The 25,666-nt window shown below is 42.4% G+C and overlaps 2 protein-coding genes across 3 annotated transcripts in view; one reads left to right on the forward strand and one right to left on the reverse strand.

Moving 5' to 3' along the window:
* Positions 1–18,416, reverse strand: part of NAP1L1 (nucleosome assembly protein 1 like 1) — a 35,221-nt gene extending 16,805 nt beyond the window's left edge. Inside the window, exons 1-3 of one of the 2 annotated variants that reach the window (XM_004583049.3) lie at positions 18,368–18,416; positions 4,859–4,895; positions 455–540 (exon numbers count right to left, since the gene is read on the reverse strand). In XM_004583049.3, coding sequence (XP_004583106.1) covers positions 455–540; positions 4,859–4,875 — 103 coding nt within the window. In that variant the 5' untranslated portion in view covers positions 4,876–4,895; positions 18,368–18,416. Of the gene's footprint in view, positions 1–454; positions 541–4,858; positions 4,896–18,367 lie in introns of those variants that run through there. The other variant, XM_004583050.4, reaches the window with a different exon arrangement.
* On the forward strand, positions 17,749–18,671 carry LOC131482113 (proline-rich protein 2-like). Its single transcript, XM_058673765.1, has 2 exons — positions 17,749–18,097; positions 18,353–18,671. Exons 1-2 carry the CDS (start codon positions 17,749–17,751, stop codon positions 18,583–18,585), a joined length of 582 nt encoding a protein of 193 aa, XP_058529748.1. The 3' UTR covers positions 18,586–18,671.
* Positions 18,672–25,666: the final 6,995 nt, after the last annotated feature.

Below are 25,666 nucleotides of genomic sequence, written 5' to 3' on the forward strand. Positions count from 1 at the left end.
CATTACCCTTTTAAACATTACCTGCTGCTAAGAAAAATTCTGAGTGATTTTTGCCTACACTTTACTCTTTTCATTTTTGTTGTTTGTTGGAAGAATGGATTTTCAAAGACAATATAGATCCTCCATTATTTCCTAGATATTAAACATTAATCATTGTTTAGAAGAACCACTAAGAATCACCACCGGGACTACTTGTTAAAGTTTCTAATTTGGATAAAAACTCAGGCAGCTTACCATGTCACTCCAGCCAAAGTTGTGAGTGAATAGTGATGTCTGATGAATTACTATCTCCATAGACTTTTCCCTTACTATACCCATCCCAAAACACTCACCCTTACTGAACTGTAGGACAGGTGGACAATGGACAGAGGCCCAGAAAGGGAAATGGGACTTAATACTTTCTTCTGAAAGCCACGTGCCAATTACTGGCACCTGAAGTAATTTAAAATAATACCTTTGATTTTTGTTTCTTCACCAGTTTCTTCTTCTTCTACTTCTTCAACATCATCCAAATCTTGATCAAGTTCAGACTGTTCTTTGCTACAATATCATAGTATCACACCATGGTTCAATTGTACCAATTACCAAAAAAAAAAAGTATAGAAAAACTTAAATTCATTTCATAAATCAAAATGCTTATTTCAAACCTGTGACACAGAAAATTAAAAGCACTAACTTCATATGTAAACAAGTACAATCTGCAAGTACTTAAACTTTCATTTTAGAATATCTGCTGAAATATAGATGATTTGATTTGGTAGGTATGTGGAGAACATACCAAGAAGTATGTAATACTCACTGATCTCACTATTCTTGGTAAAGTCATCCACATTCTACACAGAACAGCAACCCACAAAGCTAACTCCACATTTCCTAGTCTCCCTTTTAGCTACATGTGATTAGGACTATGTTTCAGCAGTAAAATTCTTTAGAAATGGAGGTATAAAACATTGAAGTATTCCTGTAAGAATATTACATTGTTAGGAAGCCTTTAAGATCTTCTTCCCGCACATCCTCCCATCTACAATATGGGTTTTCAGGGGGCATCTGAGGAGATGGAAGCCACCAGTTAAGGACAAGAGTTTGGATACCGAATCCTGAGGATTGTGGACCAACCACACCTGCCTGTATACACTTTCTCTGGACTTTCTTCATAGTAGAGATGGGGGAGAGTAACACTTAAGGAGTAGATCTCTTAGCCTACCTTTTCCTAGGATGGCATTCTATTTCATCATAATGAATAAATTTCTACTTAAACATGATTATTAAACCCAACATTAAAAGGAGGGATAAGGGGGCCTGGTGCGGTGGCCCAGGGGTTAAAGTACTCGCCTTGAATGCACTGGGATTGCATATGGGCACTGGTTCTAATCCCAGCGGCCCCACTTCCCATCCAGCTCCCTGCTTGTGGCCTGGGAAAGAGGTCAAAGACAGCCCAAACCTTTGGGACCCTGCACCCGCGTGAGAGACCTAGAGGAGGCTCTGGGCTCCTGGCTTCAGATCAGCTCAGCTCCAGTCGTTGTGGCCACTTGGGGAGTGAATCAATGGACGAAAGATCTTCCTCTCCATCTTTCCTCCTCCTCTGTGTATATCTGACTTTCCAGTAAAAAAATAAATAAATCTTTAAAAAAAAAAAGGAGGGCTAAGGATACTTATTTTATAAAGGTGCTTCATAAAATCTCTTGTGATGTTATAATCCAAAATTTGAGTTACAGATTTAATACAGAATCGGTGTTAAAGGCCATTGCCTTAAGATAGAGCAGTTCTTCCAGCGTCTTCAACCATCTAACCAACAGCTACATCTAACAAGACATTAAATGAAGTATCCACAAATAATGTCAATGTAGACAAATCTGCCCTACTTCTATTTCTACACACAAAATTTTATTGGACACAAACACATTAATTTATCCAAAATGCCAAAGATATTTTCTATGAAGCCATTCAGAAAGTTTGCTACTCCTATTTTAAAGATCCTAATTTTATTCCATCTCACAAGGCTAACATGCAGTAAAAATTAAATAAGGACGAACTCAAGCAGTTATAACCAATTTCACTTTTTTAGAAGTAAAATGAAGGTCCCAAAGTTAAGATTGAAGAGTGCACCAGCTCATCTGATGTAAACCTTTCCAGAATCTCCACTAAAACTGCAATAAAGAAATTAAACACAGAGGCAAACACATACACACATTAGCAAAACTTTTCAAACTGGGCCAGCAGGCAAGCTATACTCAACTTCACTGACATTTGAAGTTTAAGGCGGCAGTGGGGAAAGCTCAGGACTAGTATAAATGGTCTATGAAAAACAAAAAACAAAAACCCCAGGCCTGGTGCAGTAGCCTAGCGGCTAAAGTCCTCGCCTTTCAAGTGCCAGGATCCCCATATGGGTGCCATTTCGGGTCCCGGTGGCCCACTTCCCATCCAGCTCCCAGATTGTGGCCTGGGAAGAACGGCAGAACAGCTGAAAGCCTTGGAATCTGCACCCATGTGGGAGGCCTGGAACAAGCTTCTGGTTCCTGGCTTCAGATGGACTCAGCTCTGATAACTGAGCCCACTGGGGAGTAAAGGAGCAGATGGAAGATCTGTCTCTCCTCTCTGTAAATCTAAATCTGCCTTTCCAATGAAAATAGTAAATCTTTGAGAAATCAAAATTGGCAATAATTCATTGCATCAATTCCACTTCTGAAACAAGACAGGAGGACTGGCCAGTGAAGCTGGCTGGAACAAGACTGAAAATTGGTAAGCAGCAGCCTGCCTTGCATCTTCTCCTCCTCCTGAAATAAGGCAATAAACGACCCTGGGGTTCAGATATGGCTAGATTCTGAAGCCAAATCTTGACTTAGACACTGTTCAGTTGCCCAGAAAAAAAAAAAAAGGAGGTCCACTGACATTAGGGCTCCTAATGACAAATGCTCATTCTGCTGACAGTAAAATCTCAAAATGACAATCCTTTCAAACACTGAAAATTTAACCCTCAACAGCTTCAACATTCATCCTAGACAACCCAGACAACTTGAGGAAAATCTCATCAGCCTAACTAAAAACAAGTGGGGAAAGAAAATGTAAGAGCAAATAGACTATCCCAGTGAAGAACATCCATAGAAAAGACAAGAGTCAACAAAGTAGGAACAGGTATTATAAAAACAGCAATTGAAAAGAAGAGAGCTCTTAAAAACTCAAACAGAATTAAAAACTCAACGTAAGAGTCAAAAAAGCTTCTTCAGATCTGTTCAAATATGAATAGCACAGAGGCAAGCAAAGATGAAAAATAAGACAAACGAAGACCAATCCAATGAATGGCATTTCATTAAAGCTTCAGAGAAAAAAACAAACAAGGAAATTGGCAAAGTCGCAAATGTTCCCTAAATGAGGTGGATGTAGCATGTTAAGCTGCCACTTGGGGCACCCATATTCCATGAGGGATAGTTCTCCTTTGCTTACATTAAAGCATCCTGGGAGGCAGATGACAGCTCCAGTGTTGAGGTCCTGAACCCACACGGAGACTTCTGATGGAGTTGCCAGCTCCAGGTCTCCACCTGGCCTAGCAGCAACTCTTGTGGGCATTTACAAGTAAATGGAAGAGGATCTCACTTTCAACATAGATGAAAAAAATTTCACACTTCTAAAGCCAGAGAAGCGTACAGAAACACATATATAAAAAAGTATCAAATAAAAATTAACAAGAGTGATTACTTTGAACTCCCAACACAGCACCACTGAAAAGATGAAAACAGAGCAATGCCTTCAAAATACTGAAAGAATTTTATAGTCAAACTAAGGGTAGAATAATCACTTTCAGTCACATAATGTATCAAATAATTTACTTCCCTTGTACTCTTCAAAAGCAAAAACACTATGGGATAAAGCACACAGCAAACCAAAGAGAAGAAACATCAGGAAGGCAGTAAAATAGATCACAATGAGTCTTGCAATATTCAGATTAGAGCAGTGAAACTCAGACAGGAAACTATTTTCAATTAAAGACTGGCCTACAATTTTATACCTTTTTCTATGTGCTGACCTTGTGCTAAAGGTCTCTGCCATCCCTCCTTCATTCCCTAATACCTACAATAGAGGAGAACCATTATTGGTCCAAGTAACCCCAAAGTGCTTTGTTGTAGCCACCTGTTGATTTCTACGTCAGTAGGCTACTTCAAGATCACAGGCAACAAATATCACGCAATTCAACCCCAGCACCCAGGACTCTACTGCATGCCAACTAGATTAAATCTTTCTGTCCCAGACCCTTGTCCAATGACGTCTCTGCAACAGATTCTTGTAAAACCTCAGGAGAGTTGAAGCCTGATCCAAATACCTTTTGCTTTATATTGTCCTATCTTGGAGCTTTCAACCAGCAGTGATAATACTCTTATTCAGCAACAATGGCTAAGAACTTACAGGCAGTAAAACTTAAAAGAAATGAATTAGACAACAGTCAGGATAGTTCTCACATCTCTGAAGAAAGGTGAACAAGTCAGCCAAGAAAGGGCACATGGGGACTCTAACAATGCATTTTAACTTACATGTCTTATCTAAACTCTACATAAATACACACATCTGACACGTATATATTTTAATGTAATAAAAAGATCTCTGGGAGATACAACGTGGCCAAAACTGAATTCCATACATTTGTGATCTGTTACCACGCTGCTCAGCACTTTTCTAATAAACACTGACAAATGTTTTATTCATTATGTGACTATCATTATCTGTACTGCAGCTTATCTTGGATACTAGTACTCAGCATGAGGTATTGCCATACATCTTAATAACACATAATTTGCACTGCTGTTAACAATACATAGTACGAAGTGACATAAAATGTCTGAAAAGGAACTAATTATCTGCCACTTACTTGTCAATATCCGCCATGTTGCAAGAATTCCAAATATCTAAGGAGAAAAATATTAACGTTAAAAAAAATACATAACTTGCTTAAAACCAGTTGAAACACATTAGACTGAAATAAATCAACAAATGTACATTTCTTTTAAAATAGCATCAGTGTTAAAAAAATCATGGAACACTCAAATACCTTTAAAAAATAATTTTATTTTCTTATCAGTCACCAAAAATAATTCTTGAGGCAAGTTTTCAAAAAACCAAGTTACCAACAGGCTCTCAGAAACTACAGTGTATGTATCATTACAATGGCATCAACAGAAAAGGTCTGAAATTTTCTATAAATCATAGAAAAGGATCAAAACACAAGCATATTTATTTATCCACTTAGAAATAATGGTCAAGATTTGCTTCAATGTTTAAGCCCAATCAGCACTCATAACACATCCACTTTATTTTCAACTGTATTATTTTCAGCAAACTCAATTTAAAAAAAATTTGTTACTCATGTCATTGGAGAGCTTAAAAAAACTAATTATTGCATTTATAAACTATTTCATGAGTTCCAGAAAATCCTGGATGTTAACCTATACCAGATAAAACCTGAGTCTTCAAACATACCTCTTGTAACATCACTGATAACCAACTATCTTTCAGCCTCCCAAAGTATGCAGATACACACACTGTAAGCTCCGTAATTAGCAGACCTGAATGAATTATTGGGACTTATCATAACATGCCCAAAGTTCCCTCCCACAGAAAAACCAAAACCTGGGGCAAGCTATGAAGTTCAGGTAGCCCAGGTGGTTGGGCCTCAGCCATCCACATGGGAAACTCTGGAATGAATTCCTGACTCCTGCCTTCAATATATCCACTTTATTTTCAACTGTATTATTTTCGGCCCATCCCAGCCTTCAGTGATTTTGGGGGGTGACATAGTGAATGAGACCCTAAACTGCCTTTCAGATTAAGATAGAACAAAGCAAAACCTGTTTATTGAAATGACTTAAATAATCCAAGACTACTTAAAAAATCTGAACTAAATGTAAAAAAAAGTCCGTGTTAATATTAACTTTTCACCTTATAAAACTAAAATCCTGGGGCCAGTGTGGGGTCATTGGAGTTAAGCCCCTATTTACGACATCACCTCGTTTGGGTCCCAGCTATTCCACTTCTAATTTAGCTAATATAATTGGGAAAGCAGATGATGACAACCAAAGTGCTTGGGCCCCTGACCCATGCAGGAGATTGAGAAAGAATGCCAAATCTGTGCTTTGGACTGGCCCAGTCCCAAGCTGCTGTGGCCACCTGGTGAGTGAACCAGTGGACTGAAGAGCTTGCTCTAACTTCACCTTTCAAATAAACTAAAGAAAAACTTGGTATTTAAACAAAAATTCAATCAAATGATTATTCTCAAACCATGTTTATTATTTAACAGAGCCAACAGAAAAGATGCTGTTTTCACAAGCAGTCAATATCTATGGAAAACTTTTACACTAATTTAACTTCTCTAGCAATGCTGGGTAATTATATACTTACAAAATATTTAGCAAACAATTATAATAATTTTAAAAACTGAATCTTAATACATTTGAATGAAACTCAAGAATGTCTGAAAAATCAAGGACTTCTTAAAAAAGATTTATTGTATTTACCTTAAAGGTAGAGTGACAGACAGAAATATTTTATCAACTGGTTCACTCCCCAAAGAGCAGCAACAGCCAGGTATATAGGGCCAGACAGAAGCCAGGAGCTAAGAAACTCTTGGGGGTCTCCTACAACTGTCAAAGGGATCTAACCACTTGAGCCACCCTCTATTTCTTTTTCACGAGCATCATCAGGGAGCTAGACTGGGAAGTGCAAGTGTGGCAGACAGGACTTGAACCAGCACCCACATGGGATGCTAGCACTGCAGTGCCAGCTTAATCCACTACTGCTATGCCACCACATTCAACCCCAAGGATTTTTATAATGCAGGAAAAATATTGTGAAATTTACGCAGTGTTCTATAAATCAATGCCTTTTACAGAGTAATTTCGGCAAGGGACTATCAAAAGCTTTAAATGTCTTTCTCTAGACTTAGGACCATGTGCCACACCAGGGGAAAAACAAAAAACAAAACAAAAACAAAAACTAAGGCCCTTTCCCCATCCAATAACCTACAAGATAGTGACAAAATCTGGAAGATGTCCCTGTATATTATTTGGCTCTCAGCTCCAAGTTTTACTTCTTCAGGTACATTCTTTTCTAATTTGCACATTCTTCTATAGAACAGTAACACTTTTTTCAATCTTAAAAAAAGTTAGACAAAGAGGCAGGAGAAACTGAGGGAGCTTCAAATGCCAGTTCCCTTTCCAAATGGCCACAGCAGCAAGGGCCAGATCAGCTGGAAGTCAGGAGTTTCATCTGGATCTGTGAAACAAGGGCAGGGGCACAAGCACGTAGGCCAACTTCCGTTGCTTTACTAGGCGCAGTAGCAGGAAACCTTTCTGGATGTGGAATGCAGAGCCGAGACTCTGATCAGCACTCATGGTGGACGGCCAGCATTGCAGTTGGCTTAGCCTGCTCTGTCATCATGGAGTCTGAAGCTCTACTCCTTCCCATCACAAAATCTTTCAAGATTGTGATTCTGAATTAGTTTGACCTCTAAGGTCTCTCTCCCAATGGATCACACATTAAGATGCTTTTGCTAATCACTGACTGCACTGCTATAAGCCTAGTGCTAACACTAAACAATCACACAGAATATTTTAATGTCAAAAGTGTAGATCTGCATTGATGTAGAAAGAACATCAATGTAAAACTCAGGTTTGAATATATGAAACAAAAAAATGCATGAGCACATTTTTTGAAATTTATTTTTGATAATGTTCACATAATTGATTAGAGTGGGAAGAGTCCTGAATCAGGGAAAATAGGTGAGACCTTTGCATCCACATTTTTTTCCCTTCTTCCTGTATCCGGGTGAAAGGCAGAGACAAGGGGAGAGGCCACTCCCAGCCTCCTGATATCATCCGGAAAGTGGGGCATGCCTCAAGAGTTCTGCTGAAGTGGTTGTGATAGTTCTGAAAGGCCGTCGATCTTCCAGATGCAAGGATGAGGATATATTTTCAAAGTCTGTTGCTAGACACAGTCTACATTTGCTGTCATGCTTCACTGGGGTAGATGATCAATTTGTTCTGCCCTGCTTCCTCTGCTATGATACCAGGTGTCCTCTGCAGGCTCCAAGGTGTGACCCACTCTCCATGTGCCTCCAGGCACGCCATCCACTGCTGCTCTGTCAAAGCCACCAAGGAGGTCCAGCTCTAACAGATGCACTCCATTGCCATACCACAGGTCCTACTCTCCCCACAGTCGGAGTTATTACAGCGACCCAGCTGGAGGGACCCCTCAAAGAAATTTCATCTGAGGTGATCTCAGACCTATTTCCCACGTGTTTGCCCACCTGCACAGGGTTCAGTTTGTACCATCACCCACATCAGCCTATTTCCACACTGGCAACTGCAACTGCTATTAAGTCATATCCATTTCTAGCCCCATCTCTCAACTGTGGCCCAGCCCAACATCACCCTCCACACAATCAGCTCCCAAGTACACCAATGGAAGCTGCATCCTGGTTAAAGCAACTCCCAACAGCCCCCACTGGGCTGGCCCCCAGCCCTGGTTTCTTTGTCTGCCAATGTGTACAGTGGGCTGGTCTGGTCTGTCCCACTTCCCATTCAGATTTCATAGGCATAATTGGGCCTTGAAGCCTAGCTCATCCCAACCAACTCACACTCCAGCCCACACTCATGCCAGCAGGTGCCACTGCCTGTCTAGCCAGGCCCACCCCCAGTCCTGGTTCTCATGCTTGCCAGTGGGAGTTTCAGCCCCATCAGAGGGGTGCCCACAGTTTCCCAACTGGGCCCACTCCCAGTCGTGTACCTTGCACTCTCCAGGTGGTTCTGCAGTCTAGTAGACACAGCCTGCCCCATTCCAGCACTTGCCAGCTGATACTGCAGCAAAGCCCAACCAGCCTTCCCTTATTCTGGCTCACGCCAGCACCAGTGAATACAGTCAGTTAGCCCAGCCTAGCTCTCCCCCAAATCCAGTTCACATGTAGGCCAAAAGGCGTTGTAGCCCTGCCCAGACTGGTCTGCCCCTAGTTCCAGCTCTCACGCTCACCAGCAGGAGAGTTCCCAGAGCTTCCCTACTGGGTTCACCACCCCACACCAAGCTGGTGGGTGCTGCACCCCAGTCTGGCATGGCCCATCTCACCTTGGCATTTGTCGGTGGGTGCTCTAGCCTGGCCTGGCCCGCTCCCAGTTTCATCTCATGCTGGTGGATGATGAGCACACTTTATAATGAAAACCTTCCTGGGGCATGCATTTGGCTAGCAATTACAACACTGATTATCACATCACCTATCACGGCACCTAGGTTTAAGCCCTAGCTCCATGCCTAAGCTTTCTTTTAATGTACACCCTGGGAGGAAGTAGGTGACACCGAAGGTGGATACCAGCCACCCTTGTAGAGATCTGGATTAAGCTGTTGGCTCCTTGTTATGATCCCAGGTTGGTAATTAAAGTGAACAAAAAAGGAGCTATGTCTCTCTCAAATTGTTTTAGAGGGGATGAAAAACTTATTTTTCACTCTGCATTATTTAGTCTTTCAACATGCAAGAACAAAATAACATTTTGAAATCTGTTGGGTTAAATTAAATAAGTAGCATCTTTTAAACATCAATAGTCAAACTTTGAAAGAAATCCTGGGACCAATGCAGTGGTATAGCACTCTAATACTATAGTGGAGGTTCCAGTATCTTATTTGGGTTTGAGTCCTAGTTACTCCACTTTGGATCCAGCGCCCTGTTAATATGCTTAGAAAAAGCAGCAAAGGATGGCCGAAATCCTTGGGTCACTGTAGCCAAATGGGAGACCTAGAAGCAGCTCCTGGGTCGTACCTTTGGACCTGCCTAGCTCTGGCCCTTGCAGCCATTTGGGTAGTTAGTCAGCAGATGCAAGACCTCTCTCATTTTCCTCCCTTCATTTTCATTGTAATTGACTTTCAAGTAAAATAAATGAATCTCAAAATTCATTTATTTTTATTGGAAAGGCAGATGAGATTTAAGGAGAAACATCCATCTGCTGGTTCACTCCCCAAGTGGCATCAATGGCTGGAGCTGAGCAGATCTGAAGTCAGGAGCCAGGACCTTCTTCCTTCCAGGTTTCCCACAAGGGTGCAGAGAGCTGGATGGGAAGTGGGGCAGCCTGGGCATAAACCAGTGCCCATAAAGGATCCCAGCACTTGCAATATGAGGATTTATCCACTGAGCCATCACGCTGGGCCCAGAACTTAAAACTCTTACAGTGAAACTTTTTCCTCTTTTCTTCATTGAAGAGACAGATGATGACTCCAACATGCTAACTCTCAGTTATATTAGATTCTTCTTGGTTGCATACACTTTTAAAAGGTGGCCTAAATTTAGAGTCCAATCACTGTGGCTGACACCAGCTTTGCAGCGATCTACTAAAAAGCAGAAAAAAAAAGGTTCTCACTGGCTTACACTTAAGACCCAAAAAGGAAATTTTTATGAAGGTCTTAACCAGTGGCTGGCATTTAATAAGCACTCAAACATAAGCTATGTTTCACTGGACTATTTTTAATTATACTAATACAAGGTCAGTGGTTCTACAGAATAATTAGCTTTGATGGTAGTTATCGATTTTTTATTAACCAGAAAGCCAGGACGACAGACAGAAACAAACAATATCTACCAATTTCCAAAGGACTACAACAGCTGGAATCAGACAAACCCAAAGTCAGGAGGAACCCAGAACTCAACCTAGGACTAGTGGATTATCAGGGACTGCCCATCTGATCCATCATCCCCTGCTGTCTTCTCAGGGTACAAGAATGAACACGGGAGCTGAGGCAGAACTCAAATCCAAGTACTAGGAAATGGGATACAACTGTACCAAACTTCCATCCCTTTAATGTAGTTAAGCAGATTCTTCAATAGTTTAAGATTTCAACCACAAGAGAAATTGGCTAAAAGGTGGTGAGGACTATGAATGTATCACTTTGACTTTTTTGTAAATCTAGACTTAAAAAAAAAAAGGAAAAAGAAAAATTCTTTGGACTCTGTTCTCAAATCCTGAACCAGGAAGGTCCAACACAATAGGGCCAAAAATGTGCACCGCAAACAAGTATCCAGCTTCTGAGACAGGTGGTTCTCAAATAATCAGATCACACTGAAATAGAAGTTTACACTAATACCTGTATTAATTTCTCATTGCACTTCCTAACATTAAAAATGGAATTTTATTTATCATACATGGGACTACTGCCAAGAATTATGAAAAATCCCTACTTCAATTAAAGCCACAGGATTATATAAACACTGGTAAAGAAAAATTATTGATAGTTGTTCCTGAACCTTAAGCTATAGGCTTGTGTCCTAGTAGCTGTGCATCCAAATATATGTGAAAGACACCTAGACTTCCAACAATTCATACAAATACTTTTCAAGGGCAATAGGATTCAAATAAAAGAATACAACAGAGTCCTACAGAGGCTCAATTATCATACACACTAGAAACAAACCGCAGACATAAACCAACAGGCTATCATCTGGTGTGAAAACATGGTATCTGGGCCCGGCATGGTAGCCTACAGGCTAAGTCCTTGCCTTGCATGCACCAGGATCCCATATGGGCATCAGTTCATATTCAACTGCTCCATTTCCCATCCAGTTCCCTGCTTGTGGCCTGGGAAAGCAGTTAGAGAATGGCCCAAAACCCTGGGATTCTGTACTTGCATGGGAGACTCAGAAGAAGCTCCTGGCTCCTGTTTTCAGCTCTGGCCATTGCTTCCTCTCTGTAAACCTGATTTTATAATACTTTTTTTTAAAGATTTATTTATTTTTTTTATTACAAAGTCAGATGTACAGAGGAGATGTACAAAGGAGGAGAGACAGAGAGGAAGACCCTCCATCCAGTGACTCATTCCTCAAGTGACTGCAACAGCCAGTGCTACGGCAATCAGAAGCTGGGAACCAGGAACCTCCTCCTGGTCCCCCACATGGGTGCAGGGTCCCAAACTTTGGGCTGTCCTCGACTGCTTTCCCAGGCCACAAGCAGGGAGCTGGATGGGAAGTGGAGCTGCTGGGATCAGAACCGGCACCCACATGGGATCCCGGGGTGTTCAAGGCGAGGACCTTAGCTGCTAGGCCACACCGCTGGGCCCAATAAATACATTTTTAAAAAATAGTAAATAAAACCATGGTATTTGGGCCTGGCATGGAGGAACAGTAGGCTAATACTCCACCTGTGCCACTAGTCCCAGCTGCTCTACTTCAAACCAAACTCCCTACCACTGGCCCAGGAAAGCAGCTTGGGATGGCCCAAGGCCCTTGGACCCCTGCACTCACATAGGAGACCCAGAAGAAGCTCCTGGCTCCCAGTTACAGACCATGCTAGTGACCTACTGGCCATTTGGGAAATGAACCAGCAGCTGGAAGATCTTTTTTTACTCTTTCAAGTAAAACCAAAAAATAAATCCTTGAAAGAAAGGAAAGAAAAAAAGAAAATGTGACATCTGCAAGAAGCAATCCTAAGGTGATATTTTTGGTATTAAGAGCATACTTAAAATCTGGAAAAGAATTAAAAGAATTTCTTTCAAAAGTTACTCTTGGGCCCCTGCACCTACATGGGACATCAGAGATAAGTTCATGGATCCTGCATTTGACCACTGCACTCATTCAGGGAGTGAGCCAGCAGATAGAAAATGTTTCTCCCTAGAACTCTGCCTTTCAAATGAATAAGTAAGACAATAATGCGGAACACAATAAATTCTAACAAATAGTTCATACAAGTTACAGAAGTGAAAAAACAGATTAAAACAGACTATCTGGACAAAGTCACAGCTAAGAATTTTGTGAAGCAAAGAAACACATTAACCCAGATTCAGGTAGCTCCAGAAACAGCAATCAGGATAGCTTTAAAAAGACAAAAGAAAGCTTAAAAAAGGGAAGGAGAAAGGGAAAGGAAAAGAAAAAAGAAAATGACACTTAAATGTATAAATAGAAAGGCATGGAACCAAATACAAAGTCATCCCAAAGGTACACAAAAGAGTTTAACCTGAAAAGTACAAAACACTGACAAATGTCTTCTTCCCATCAACACACCAAAAGACATTAATCGTCAAAAATAACTAAGGATCTTAAGACTCTATACCCAATCAAAACATTCACTAAGAAGGAAGCTGGGGCATGGTAGCCTAGTGACTAAAGTCTTTGTCTTGCAGGTGCTAGGATCCCATATGGGGGCCAGTTAGTGTCCCAGCCGCTACACCTCCATCCAGCTCCCTGCCTGTGGCCTAGGAAAGCAGTAGAGGAAGACCTAAATCCCTGGGACTCTGCACCTGCATGTGAGACTCAGAAGAAGCTCCTGGCTTTTGATCAGCTCAGCTCTGGCCACAGGAGCCCCTTAGGGGGAGTGGTGAATCAGTGCAGAGAAGATCTTTCTGTCTCTCCTTCTCTATAAATCTGACTTCCCAATAAAAATAAATAAATCTATAAGCACACTCTCTAGATATAAGGCAAGTGATCCCAACGTGAATTCTAAGGTAAAATAAAGGACATCTGCACATTTTATAAAGGTATTACCGGAAACACCATTGTGTAGTGGCTCGAGTGCATCCAACACTATAGTCAGTAGTATGAACAGGGGAAGGATATGGATTAAAAGTATTCAAACAATCTGAAGTTAATTTCTAGGAGGACCAAAAGACTAGAAACTACCATGTTATTTCTGAAGAAATACATGCTTTTTAAATAAGCCTGCAAGACAGAGTGAACACATACACAATATAAAACAATCACTTAAACTCCAAATATAAATCAACTAAAGGTTCTGCATTACAGATCTTGATTCTGGCCTTAGGAACCCATCTACAAGAGTTCTGTAGAGCTTCAAAGTCCAGTCAGCTTCCCTTGGTTATATTGTATATCACTGCACAATAGCAGGAAAAAAGGTTCAACTCACAACCCAAGGCAAGAATAACATGTTAGTTCCTAAACAACATGCCCGAGGCAAATTTTAACCTGAAGGAAAGTCAGAACAAGTGAATGAGACCACAAAAATTAAATATTTGCACTCCTGTAGCTAATCATATAACCAGAAAGTTCCTACCTTCTTATTCTGGTAAACCTTGTTCTGAATAAATTCTTCCTATTTCCAAAAAAATTAGAAGCAACCTAAATTTCTACAGTCTACCTTGTGAGAAATTATTACAGGTTATCCTTTTGTTCACAGATAAAGTATTAAACACCTAGATACGAAAACCTAAAAGTCTGATCTTTGAAACCCATGCCCAGTCCACTGCTTAATACAGTGAGAATTTAAATCACTCTCACAGGAAATAATCACTGTAATACTCTTTTTAAAATGGAACTATTTTAAGGCAAAGGGAGTATCGATTATAACCAAGGATAAATTATCCTCTATCACAGACCTGTCCTCATTCCAAAGGTACTTTAAACAAATCAGTATTTCAGACACATTAAAAAGAAAAACCTACCTTCTGTGGTCCAAGAAGTCAGTACTTAATTTGGCTCCCTCATGACCTCATGGTTGAACACCACTATCTTTATGAACACCACTATCTTTATGATCACTTGCTTAAGCAGCATTAACATTTAGTTTAGAACTGAACTTTTGGGGCCTTTGCAATGGCTCAACAGGCTAATCTGCAAGTGTCGGCATCCCAAATGGGCCCCAGCACATGTTCTAGCTGCTGAGTTCTGATTCAGCTCCCTGGGAAAGCGGGATGGTCCTGGTATCCACATGGGAGGCCCAGAGGAAGCTCCTGGCTCCTGATCATTATCAGCTGTAGCCATTGCTGCCATTTGGGGAGTGAACCAGCAGGTGGAAGGCTCTGTCTCTTCTCTCTGTAAAAAGTCTGCCTTTCAAATAAAAACTAAATTAATTTTAAAATTTGTATATATTAAAAGCATGAAATCTGTTCACTTTATAATTTTTAAAAAGAACTGAAATTTTATTAGACATTCAAATGAAAATGGGACTCATGCATATCAACACTATTTTCTGCCTAATCTATCTCAAAACCCAGAGTTTCACCTGATCTAACAACAAAGAAATACACCCAGGCTGGACTGACACTTGGGTGAAAAAAACTTTGTCCACATACAAGTCCCCAAATTATATATGTGTAAGTAGCACACACAAAGTTACCGCCTAACTATCTGAGTATACCTCAAGTTGATGGAAAACCAAAACAGAGTGAGTCTAATTTGGCACAAAGACTTCTGAAGTGCCTGCAGCTTTTTTATAGTACACAGAATATTTTTCAATGTACAAAGTAAAATTGTCAAAGTCAAACTAAGTGCTATTATAGCTGTTACCCAGAGGTCAGTGGAATCCAGCATAAAGTATTTCTAAAGGGACAACATCATTGCTACTAAGTATAATTTATACATATATACATATAATTATATATTATAATATATATTATGTGTATTATATATATAAAATTACACATGTATAATGCATAGCAATACTGTTTAAGTTAAGGGACCATCTGAAAACCAGTACTGTGCAAGAGTTTGGTGTAACAGTTAAGACTGCCCTTGGAACACCCACATTTCTTAAGAGAGCTTACTTTACTTACAAGTCATCCACATGAGAAACCCAGAGGTAGTTCCTGGTTTCAACCTGGCCTAGCCCTGGCTGTCGTAGGTATGTGCTCAATGAACCAGAACAGAGGATCTCTGCTACTCCGCTTTTCAAAATGAAAATAGTAAAAACCAGTACAAAACCATCAGAAGTTACTGTTCTGCTATTCAACTATGGACAAATTCTTGGGCCATACTATCGCATTTTCCCAGCTAAAAGGCTACTATTACCTACCTCTTAAAATGTTAAATGAATTAATAATGCATGTGGAAAAATTTACAAAAATGCTAGAATAACCATCATGTAAATGCTGACCAACCATATGTTGTGTTCTTCTGCACTTTATTTCAGACTACACACTTTACCAATAAAAAATGTACAAAATTTTTCTAAGCATGATAAAATGTATAGATGCATGCAGCAGTAAAAGGCAGAGCTGGTAACCAAGTATAAAGGCCATTTTCTATACTTTCAATAATGTGCTCTGCTGCCATTATACTGGCACTACTCACCAGAATGTGTGAAACAATAGCTCTCAGCTAATCCCTGCACCGCCCAATGTGGAAAGGAACTTATCCAGTTGAAATTGTTTTGAAAAGAGACTTAATATCATTGTTATTTCTATGAATCTGTAGTGTAGTGGAAAGCATGTGTTTTTTTGTTTTGTTTCATAAAGGATGTTGATACCCTGAGCTCCCTTCTGGCTTTTCCTTTCATAGCTGTCATCACAACTCAACACTTTTTATCCTGGCAACCATCATTTGCTTGTTAGGCTCTTATTACATACATGGCCAAACAGGTGCTACAACACTTAAAACAAAAGCAATTACAGGTTCGATTAAACTTTAAGATAAGAAATGACCAGTAGTATTTGTTTTAAAGAGAATGAGGATTCATTCTTTCATTATTATATTTCAAATATCCAAACTTGAACACCTTCCTTCATACCTGGTAATGCAACAGATTCTGCCTCTTTGAGCCCTTGCCCCTATTTAAAAAAAAGAAAAAGCTGTCCTGAATTCTTTTTAGGACGTTTAGAAGAGAATCCTGGCACCAATATAGGCAAGTAGAAAGGGTGTGGAGGGCTTCATGAAAAGGCAAGCACTGTTATTTGCGGTTATCAACTAGTGGGCCTAATATAAATTTAGGTACCTTTCAATATAAAATTTACAAAGATTTTCCAGTTGATACGATGAAACTTTACAATTCTCAGTAGATTAAAAACAATACTGGCTTGAAAAAAGCATCTGTTAAAAGTCAATATTTTATAGTATCGGGTGTCCAAGCCCACCTACTTACTAGTTTCACCTATCCTCAGAAACGTACAATTTATGTGAATTTAGCTAACTTGCAACATGCCAGAGGCACACGAGTCCCTGAAGATCAGTGGAAACTTCACTGAACCTCTCGGAATTATGTTTTCATCTTTACGGTAGTTCTGCCCCTTATCCAATCAAATGCAGATATAAATAGCATTATTTAAGCTCAAAAGAAAATAGGACCCAACATTAGGGTCAAAAAGATATTTTGATGCTACAAATGTTTCAGATTCTTGCAGAGAAGCAGTTTAAGCCGTGGAGCTATGGGAAAAGGGTAGTCTACAATGGGGTTCCTAGAAGACATCCCCATCCTTCCCTTACACTGAGAGCCTAGCTCTACCAGGAAGGCCGCTAGCCCCATCTTCTCTTCCGGCTCATCTTTTAAAGATCTGCAGTGAGGTGAGGCACCCTGGGCGCACACTGCATGAACACCTCATTCTAGTCCATACCCCTCCATCTTTGAGAAGCCAGTGAAGCATCTTAGCGTGGAAACTTCAATAAAGGAGCCCATTTGCTTAAAAGCCTGCATGATTCAAAAGCATTACAAGCCAGAGCCCTTATTGTCATCTTGCAACCGTTCAGAAGTTTATTTCCATTAGGACTAATCTTCCCTAAATAAAAAGCCCTTGTCGTGACACCCACGGAAGCGCCAACTGTACCAGGGATGTAGCAACGCATCTTTTGTTGTAACTCCTAACACAAAGCGTTTCACAAGCCTGAATTCTTCAACATCGTAACTGTGGAGAGACCCTGTCCCCGCACCTAGGGCTAACATTCTTCACTTTCCTCTCGCACCATATACAGAGTAAGCCAAGGGGGATGTCGGGCTGCTTTATGAACTCCCAACCCTCACCCCTTCACAACTTGAAGCAGAGGCCAGGCCGAGGGGTCGGCCTCGCGGCGCGGCCATGCAGCCCCTCACCACGTGCCGAGCGCCGGCGCGGGCCTTCCCCTCCCCGCGCGGCCGCCGCCTCCTGTGGGCGGAGAAGCCCGGGCCGCGCGGCCTCGCCCGCCCCCTCCCTCCCGTCGGAATTCGCAGCCTCCGCCGCTCCTTCCATCCCCCCCAACACGGCCACCAGCGGCCTCCGGCCGGGCAGGAGGGACAAGCTGGGGGGCGTCGGGCACCAACCTTGGGCCCGATCCGCCGCATTTCGGCCGCCTCCCATCCCCTCGCGGCGTCGGCGTCGTCGCCGCCGCCGACTCCTCACAACACCCAGACGCCGCCGCGGCCTCCCTCCCCTCCGCGCGGAGGAGCCGGTGGGGATCCAGGCAACGTCGGTCCCCGCCCCTAGGCCGCGCCGGCCCCCCGCGTCCTCTCGGCCGTCCCCCGCGTCGGTTCCAGGGTCCCTCTCAGGTTACGCAGTCCGCACGGCCAGCGGCTCCGGCCTCACGGCACGGAGCCTCGCCAAGCAGCCGGCGGCCCTCAGCTCTCGGTTTCACCCCCCAACACACCCGTCCCTTTCCTTTCCGCAGGCCGCCCAAACCGACTCCTCCTTCCCCCCTGCTCTCCAGGCCCCGATCCGTTACCGGCGGCTAGTATGGAGAGCCAGGCGGCCGGAGCTGCGCAGGCAGTGACTCAGGGCGGCAGCGGCGGCGGGAGGAGCAGGAGGCGGCGCCGCGAGCAGATGGCGCTAAAAAAGACCCGAGAGCCCGCCGCTCGCGCTCATATACAATTAGCGTCAGCACGTAGGGCCGGCTCCACCGCCCTCCCCCTGGCCTCGTCGTCTCCTAGCAACGCCAGCTAGAGGCGGGCCCAGGCCGGGTTGCCTGGTAACGGAACCGCCCTTCTTCCTCAGCGACCTAGACACTCTAGCTCCGAGCTCTTCCTGCTCCCGCTGCACCAGCGCCGCGGCTGGGCTCTTCTGGTTCCCGCCAGTGACTGTCTTCCTCCCGTGACTGCTCACCCCGCCATCTCTTTCTTCCCACCGTGCTAAAAGGGAAATCCCAACGCCGTCAGTCTGAGGAAAGGACGCTGACCCGCGGGCCTCGCACAACCTCGGTTCTTCTAGGCGTCGGGCGGCGTGGGTGAGAATGCAGACCAAGCTGGCTGCATCCTTTACCTCCGGCTGTCGTACTTTCAGCATCCCTGTCGGGGGGCCCAGTTTCTGGCAACTCCTCAGCCCCTGGTAACCATATTCCCCTTCCCGCCTAAGAACAGCTTTCCTCGTGGCCACCTTGGTGGCGTCTTCTGCCGATTCGCTTTCTGGGGCTCTCCGCATCCTACCCCTCCATCCTTTTAAATGACATGCAGCTCCCTATTGCTGCTTTAGTCGTTCTGACTGATGAAAACTGCGTGTTTAAGGGTACTCAGAAGGCCGGATAATGCTTTTGTCCTTCTGATGAATCAAATCCTATGTAAATCCTCAGTCTTTGTGAAACCGCTACAATTTTTCAATTGATGCTGACTTGTCTAAAATTAACCATAGGACAGTCATCCTCAAAACGCGAGCTGAGCACCAACACAGCCTTTCAAGGGGACACTATTCGCCCTGTCACTCTAAGACATTGTTTGCCTTTCTCACAAGCTCACAAGTGTACAGCAGATTTTCCAAAGGGTACCCAACATGTGTCTAGGAAACAAGCTTTAGAAAAATAGAAGCAGACAGGAGAATTGAGCCATCTGGTGCTAAAGCAGACATTAAAGAAATTTGGAAAAATATAAAATAGCACCACAACACTGAGATTGGGGGGAGAAGTAGTTATTTTTCATATAAAAAGGTATTTGTGGAGCCAATTGTGTGGCACAGCAAACTAAGCAGCCACCTGCCATACAAGTTCAAGGCTACTCCAATTCCAACACAGCTCCCTATTAATGCTCCTGGGAAAGCAGCAGCAGCAACCATGTTGGCCATTTGAGGAATGAACTAGTGGATGAAGGATGTCTCTCTCTGTGTCAGCTGTCCCCTTCGTATAAATAAACAAATCCTTTCAAAAATGTTATTTGTAAAAATTCCTATGTATTTGAGAGGCAACGAAGGAACATGGAGAGAGTCATCACTGTTAATGGTTCATTGCCCACGTGCCTGAGAGCAGAGCAGGCAGGGTCCTCCAGCAGCTTGTTTTGACATTTGATGTCATTATTGTGTTAAAATAAGTACTTCTGTTTCTAATGCATGCATAAAATATCTACAGCACACATAAAAATCTTTCTGGGGTTCTTAATCTTTGCCAGGTAACTCATTCCTCCTCTTTCTTCAGTGTATCCTAGCCTAGCTAACAAAGCAAATAGTTGCTACTGACACATGCCTTTTTCTATGGCCAGTCCAACCACAGCTTGTAAATTGAAATCTTTGCAGTGCAAGTCCAAGGAAGACCATTTATGCATCGTTCAACAAATATTTACGCATTAACTTGGAACACTTGGAACTTCAGCCCTGAACAAGAAAAATGAAGTTCCTGGCTTTATTGAACTTATGTTCTAATTAGAAGAGGCATATGATAAACAAGTAACAAAATAATTTCTGTTACTGGTTAGTGAAAGAGTTACAAAGAAATGAGACAAAGCAGTGGAATGTGGCTGACCTGAAGATACCATTGAATTTTTCATGTTGTCCTCCCTTTGACCCCAAATCACATAATGTATTTAAATCAAATCTTATTATAATAAATTATGTCCCTGGTCAGTAATCTTGGACCACATCAAACGTGGAGTTGAAGTTCCTCTTTTCACTCCTGTGGTTTTCACTTGGCAGGTTTTTACAGCATTGTTTCCTAGAGGTTTAGCAGTGTGGCTTTGCAGTTGAATAGTCTTTATCCCCATTGTACCATTTTATAACTGTGTAACCTGGAATAAGTCACTTAGCCACCCCAAATTTTAGTTTCCAAGTCTGTAAAATAGGAACAATAAGTATGCATTCCTCCTAGGACCCTTGAGATTTTACTTATAGGGTTACAGAAAGAGAGACACACATCTTTGCATTCACTGGTTCACACCCTAAATGGCCGTAACTTCCAGGGCTCCACCGAGGGTCCTAAGCCAGAAGCCGAGAGCTTCTCCCAGGTCTCCCACGTGGTTTACAAGAGCCCAGTCACTCAGGCCATCCTCCATTGCTGGCGGCCATGAGAGATACTGGTATTGCCGGTGGCCACTGAAAGTGTGAGGCCTCAGGTGCTGATGTAGTTTGATGGCAAGCAGCAGCTCCTTCCCCTTCTCCTCTGTGGATGCATCAGAAAAAGAAACAGAAACATTTGTCCCACCTACTTTCCTCTGTACTTTACCCTCCTCACCCTAATCAGAGGCCCATTTGGGCATGCATCCCTCTCAACTATGTAAATAAAATTAGAAAGAAAACAAAATCTAAAAGCATATTTTCAAAAAAAAATAGCATACTATGCTGAGGAAAGATTTACTTTTTTTGAAAGTAAATCTGGGCCCGCCGCAGTGGTCTAGAGGCTAAAGTCCTTGTATTGACAGCGCCCCAGGATCCCACATAGGTGCCGATTCTAATACCAGCAGCTCCACTTCCCATCCAGCTCCCTGCTTTTGGCCTGGGAAAGCAGTCGCAGATGGCCCAAAGCTTTGGGACCCAACACCCGCGTGGGAGACCTGGAAGCCCCTAGCTTCAGATCGGCTCAGCACTGGCCATTGCGGCCACTTGGGGAGTGAATCATTGGATGGAAGATCTTCTTCTCTATCTTTTCTCCTTTCTGTATATCTGACTTTGCAATAAAAAATAAATAAATAAATCTTATAAAAAAAGTAAATCTGATCTGCCTTTCCAATAAAAATAAAGAAATGTTGAAGGAAGACTTCTGATAATAATTAATTGCTCTCTCGTCAAATATTTTTTTAAGATTTATTTATTTTTATTAGAAAGGCAGATTTATGGAGAGACAGAGAGAAAGATCTTACATCCACTGGTTCATTCCCCATGTGGTCATAACAGCTGGAACTGAACTGATCTGAAGCCAAGAGCCAGTAATTACTTCCAGGTCTTTCACGCAGGTGCAGGGTCCCATGGCTTTGGGCCATCCTCAACTGCCCTCCCAGGCCCCAAGCAGGGAGCTGGATGGGAAATGGGGCTGCCAGGACACGAACCGGTGACTGTATGCCATCCTGCCACATGCAAGGCAAAGATTTGGCTGCTGAGCTGCTGTGCCCTCTAATTCACAAATTTTAAAACATGTTTTCCTGAGCTGAAATAATTGGCCCCAATTACCACAGAGTATTGTGTCTATCCAATATTTCTAAATACTATATGCGGACACTAGAGTTTTTTTTTTTTTTAAGCTAAAAATAGAGATGGTATCTTAAATGTGTTTGTGTCTGTATTGCATCTTCTACGTAGTAGGAAAAAGCATACGCTTTAAAATTAGACAGATATAGGTTTTGCAGAACACTTTGCAAACCACAGAAGAACTTACCCATTCGGATGCGCAGGCTTTCCCAGCTGAAAAATGTATGAATAAAGCCTCCATCTTTAGGGTACATGTTTGATACAATGATTAAGATTGTGTGCGTGTGTGTGTGTGTGTGTGTGTGGTGTGGGGGCACAGGGAACAGCACAGTGGTTCAACAGGGTAATCTGCCCTACAGTGCAGACATCTCATATGGGTACCCGTTTTAGTTCCAGCTATTTCACTTCAGACCCAGCTCCCTGCTTGTGGCCAGGGAAAGCAGCAGAGCGTGACTCAGGCCCTTGGACTTACACCCATGTTGGAGACCTGAAGGAGGCTCCTGGCTTCGGGTCAGCATTTCTCCAGCAACAGGGTCTGGGCCAGGCCAAAGCCAGGAGCTCAGAAACTCAATCTGATTCTCCAAATGGCTGGGGCGACTCAACCATTTGAGACGTAACCTACTATTTCCCAGGTTAAATGTGAGCAGGAACTTGGAATCAAGAGCAAAGCAAAGCAAACCAAGTACTGTCTTCACCAGTATGCTAAATGCCTGCTCTGATTTACATTTTTGTACCAGATAAATTCATCTTTCAAGTTTTTTTTCAATGAACTTTGCTAAAAATAAGCTCCCTCAAAGGTAGTCATTCAATCATGAGTTCATATTTCCCTCTTCCACAACTCACACTACGCTGGATTGTTAATTCCTGCAGGGCATCAAGCTAGTTTTGGATATAGCCCTGACTTAGCACAAAGAGGTCAGGCCATTAGAAAATACTTATTGGCCTCAAAGAGTTTAATGCAAGCAAGCAAGCAAGCAAAGAAGGAAGGAGAGAGAAAACAAATAAAGAGGTCATAGGAAATAAACAAGCAAGTCACAACGCTTTATGTAAATAATCATTTATTGAAGGCAGTTATACCAATTCTACACTTACGTAGTATGTATGAGACAAACTTGATAACCTAGTCTGTTATTTTGGTATTTCATTTCTCCTGTTCATGAAAAACATTGCTGGTAAAAGGAAATAAAGAGATATTGACATATTTGAGGTCGAAATAACAAGAGAAACAAGTTCCATGATGTGATTCAGAGATACTGAGTGCTCACTGTTGAGAGAACTGACAGTGTAATCTGGTGGTTGCGATTATTAACCAGTTTTCTGTTATTTTGGTGAAGTAGTTGAGGCCAGACAGCCTTATAAAGAAGAGTTTTATTCAGCTCACTGTGCTGGGGTTCCAGGGCATGATACTAGCATAGCTCTATTCCGGTAAGGCCCTCATGGCAGGAGTGACGCAAGGAGGAGAGGTCACATGCCCAGGGAGCCAAGGGGGGTTATGGGCCACACTCAGGATTGTATAACTTGCTATCTTGAGAACTAAGAGATTCTCTAAGATCCACCTTAACCCCTTTCAAGGGCAGCATTCTCAGTAGACTAAAGTTCCCCACTATATTGCAGTATGCATCCCTACTCCTAAATAAAAGGAGAGCTCCCAATGAAACTTTTAAATACACCTTGACAATATGATACTAAGACTTTCTGCCATTGCCTATACCTACAATGCCATGATACATTTACATAGCAGAATGTTGCACTTGTGACTGTTGCTGAAGGACCATACTGTTGTAACAATATGGGGAAAACAGTGAGAGGGGGATAATTGGGAGGGAGGAAGAGGGGGATCCCTATACTTAAAAAGCTGTATTATGGAAAACAACTTTAAGAAAGAAAAGAAAAACTTGCTCTTTTTTAAAGACTTATTTATATTTATTGCAAAGTCAGATATACAGAGAGGAGGAGAGACAGAGAGAAAGATCTTCCGTCCGATGATTCACTCCCCAAGTGACTGCAACAGCCAGTGCTGCTCCAATCTGAAGCCAGGAGCCAGGAACCTCCTCCAGGTCTCCCACACAGGTGCAGGGTCCCAAAGCTTTGGGCCTTTCCCGACTGCTTTCCCAGGCTACAAGCAGGGGGCTGGATGGGAAGTGGAGCTGCTGGGATTAGAACCGGCACCCATATGGGATCCTGGGGCGTGTTCAAGGCGAGGACCTTAGCCACTAGGCCACCGTGCTAGGGCCAAACACTTGCTCTCGTGAGGACTAAATGTTCCCCTACGATCTACCTAACCCCTTTTGGGGCAAGATACTGAGTAGTCTAAAGGCCTCTTACTAGGCCCCATCTCAACATGCCACTAAAGACCAGGTCTCCAACACATGAACCCTTGTGGCGCAAATCGTATCCAGACCACAGCAATCCACATCATGGCATATTATTTGGTAGAACATTAGATGTTACTTGTCAATACTGATCAATCTTTTAAAAATGCAGGGTTTGCACAATAACAGTGGCACCCTAGTAGAAAAGCTCAAATTAGAAAAAACAAAAATCTGAAAATACAAAATGTGGGCTAAGATATGGAATAATAGGAAGTTTGTATATTGCTGGTAGAAGGGAAAAATGACCCATTCTCTTCAGAAGACAATATGGTGATATGTTATAAAGGTTAATGCACACTTGCCTTATAACTCAACTAAACAATCTTAGTGTTGGATAGTTTCCCAAGTCAATGGAAAAATATGTTCACACACACACACACACACACAAACCAAACAAAGCAAAAATTTGTATATAAATACTTACAGCAGTGTTATTCTTCATTGCCAAAAACAAGAAACAAAAAAGAGTTGTTCCTGACAGGTAACAGGCTAAAGAGTTGTTCATCCATACAATGAAATAGTAACTAGCAAAAAAAAAAAAAAAAAAAGAAAGAAAGAAATTGAATGAGGGGCCCAGTGTGATACCCTAGTGGTTAAATCCTCAACTTGCATCCACTTGTCTCATATGGGTGCTGGTTCAGGTCTTGGCTGTTCCACCTCCTATCCAGCTCCCTGTTTGTGGCCTGGGAGGGTGGTGGAAGATGGTCAAGGGCCCTGGGACCCTGGACCCAGGTGAGAGGCCTGGAGGAGGCTCCTGGTTCTTGGTTCGGATCAGCTTAGCTTGAGCCATTGCACCATTCGGGGAGTGGACCAGCAGGCTGAGAATCTTTGTCTCCCCTTCTCTCTGTATATCTGCCTTTCCAATAAAATAAATAAATAAAACAAGTCTTTTAAAAATTTGCATGAATTACTGACTCAGCCAACAACATGGATGAATCAGAAATGTGTTTTCCAGATGAGAGAAACAATACTCAAAAGCGTGTCTATTTTATTTCATTTAACAGTGCCTATTCTTTTTTTCCTATTGCTACAACAAAGTAGATGAAACTGTGTACCTTGTAAAGAAAAGAGGTTTACTAAATTGGACAGCTCTACTAGTCAAGCTTTGCCAGCAAGCTTTGACTGGGTGAGTGGAGACTCAGGTGGGCCATGTCAGCCAATGGACCGTAGAAGGATTTCCTCAACCTTGGAGCAATGAAATCAACAGCATCTCAGAACTACTGAAACCACTTAAGCAGTACACTTGGTACATGTCCCACATCAGGGACCCTGGGATG

This window comes from Ochotona princeps, chromosome 15 (genome assembly GCF_030435755.1).
Source record: "Ochotona princeps isolate mOchPri1 chromosome 15, mOchPri1.hap1, whole genome shotgun sequence".
Taxonomy (NCBI): Eukaryota; Metazoa; Chordata; class Mammalia; order Lagomorpha; family Ochotonidae; genus Ochotona; species Ochotona princeps.

Excerpts from the sequence above, each read along its gene's own strand:
- LOC131482113 (XM_058673765.1), top strand. The coding sequence starts at position 17,749 with ATGCAGCCCCTCACCACGTGCCGAGCGCCGGCGCGGGCCTTCCCCTCC. Across the intron at positions 18,098-18,352 it reads CCCTCCGCGCGGAGGAGCCG|GCCCCGATCCGTTACCGGCG; the intron begins GTGGGGATCCAG and ends CCTGCTCTCCAG.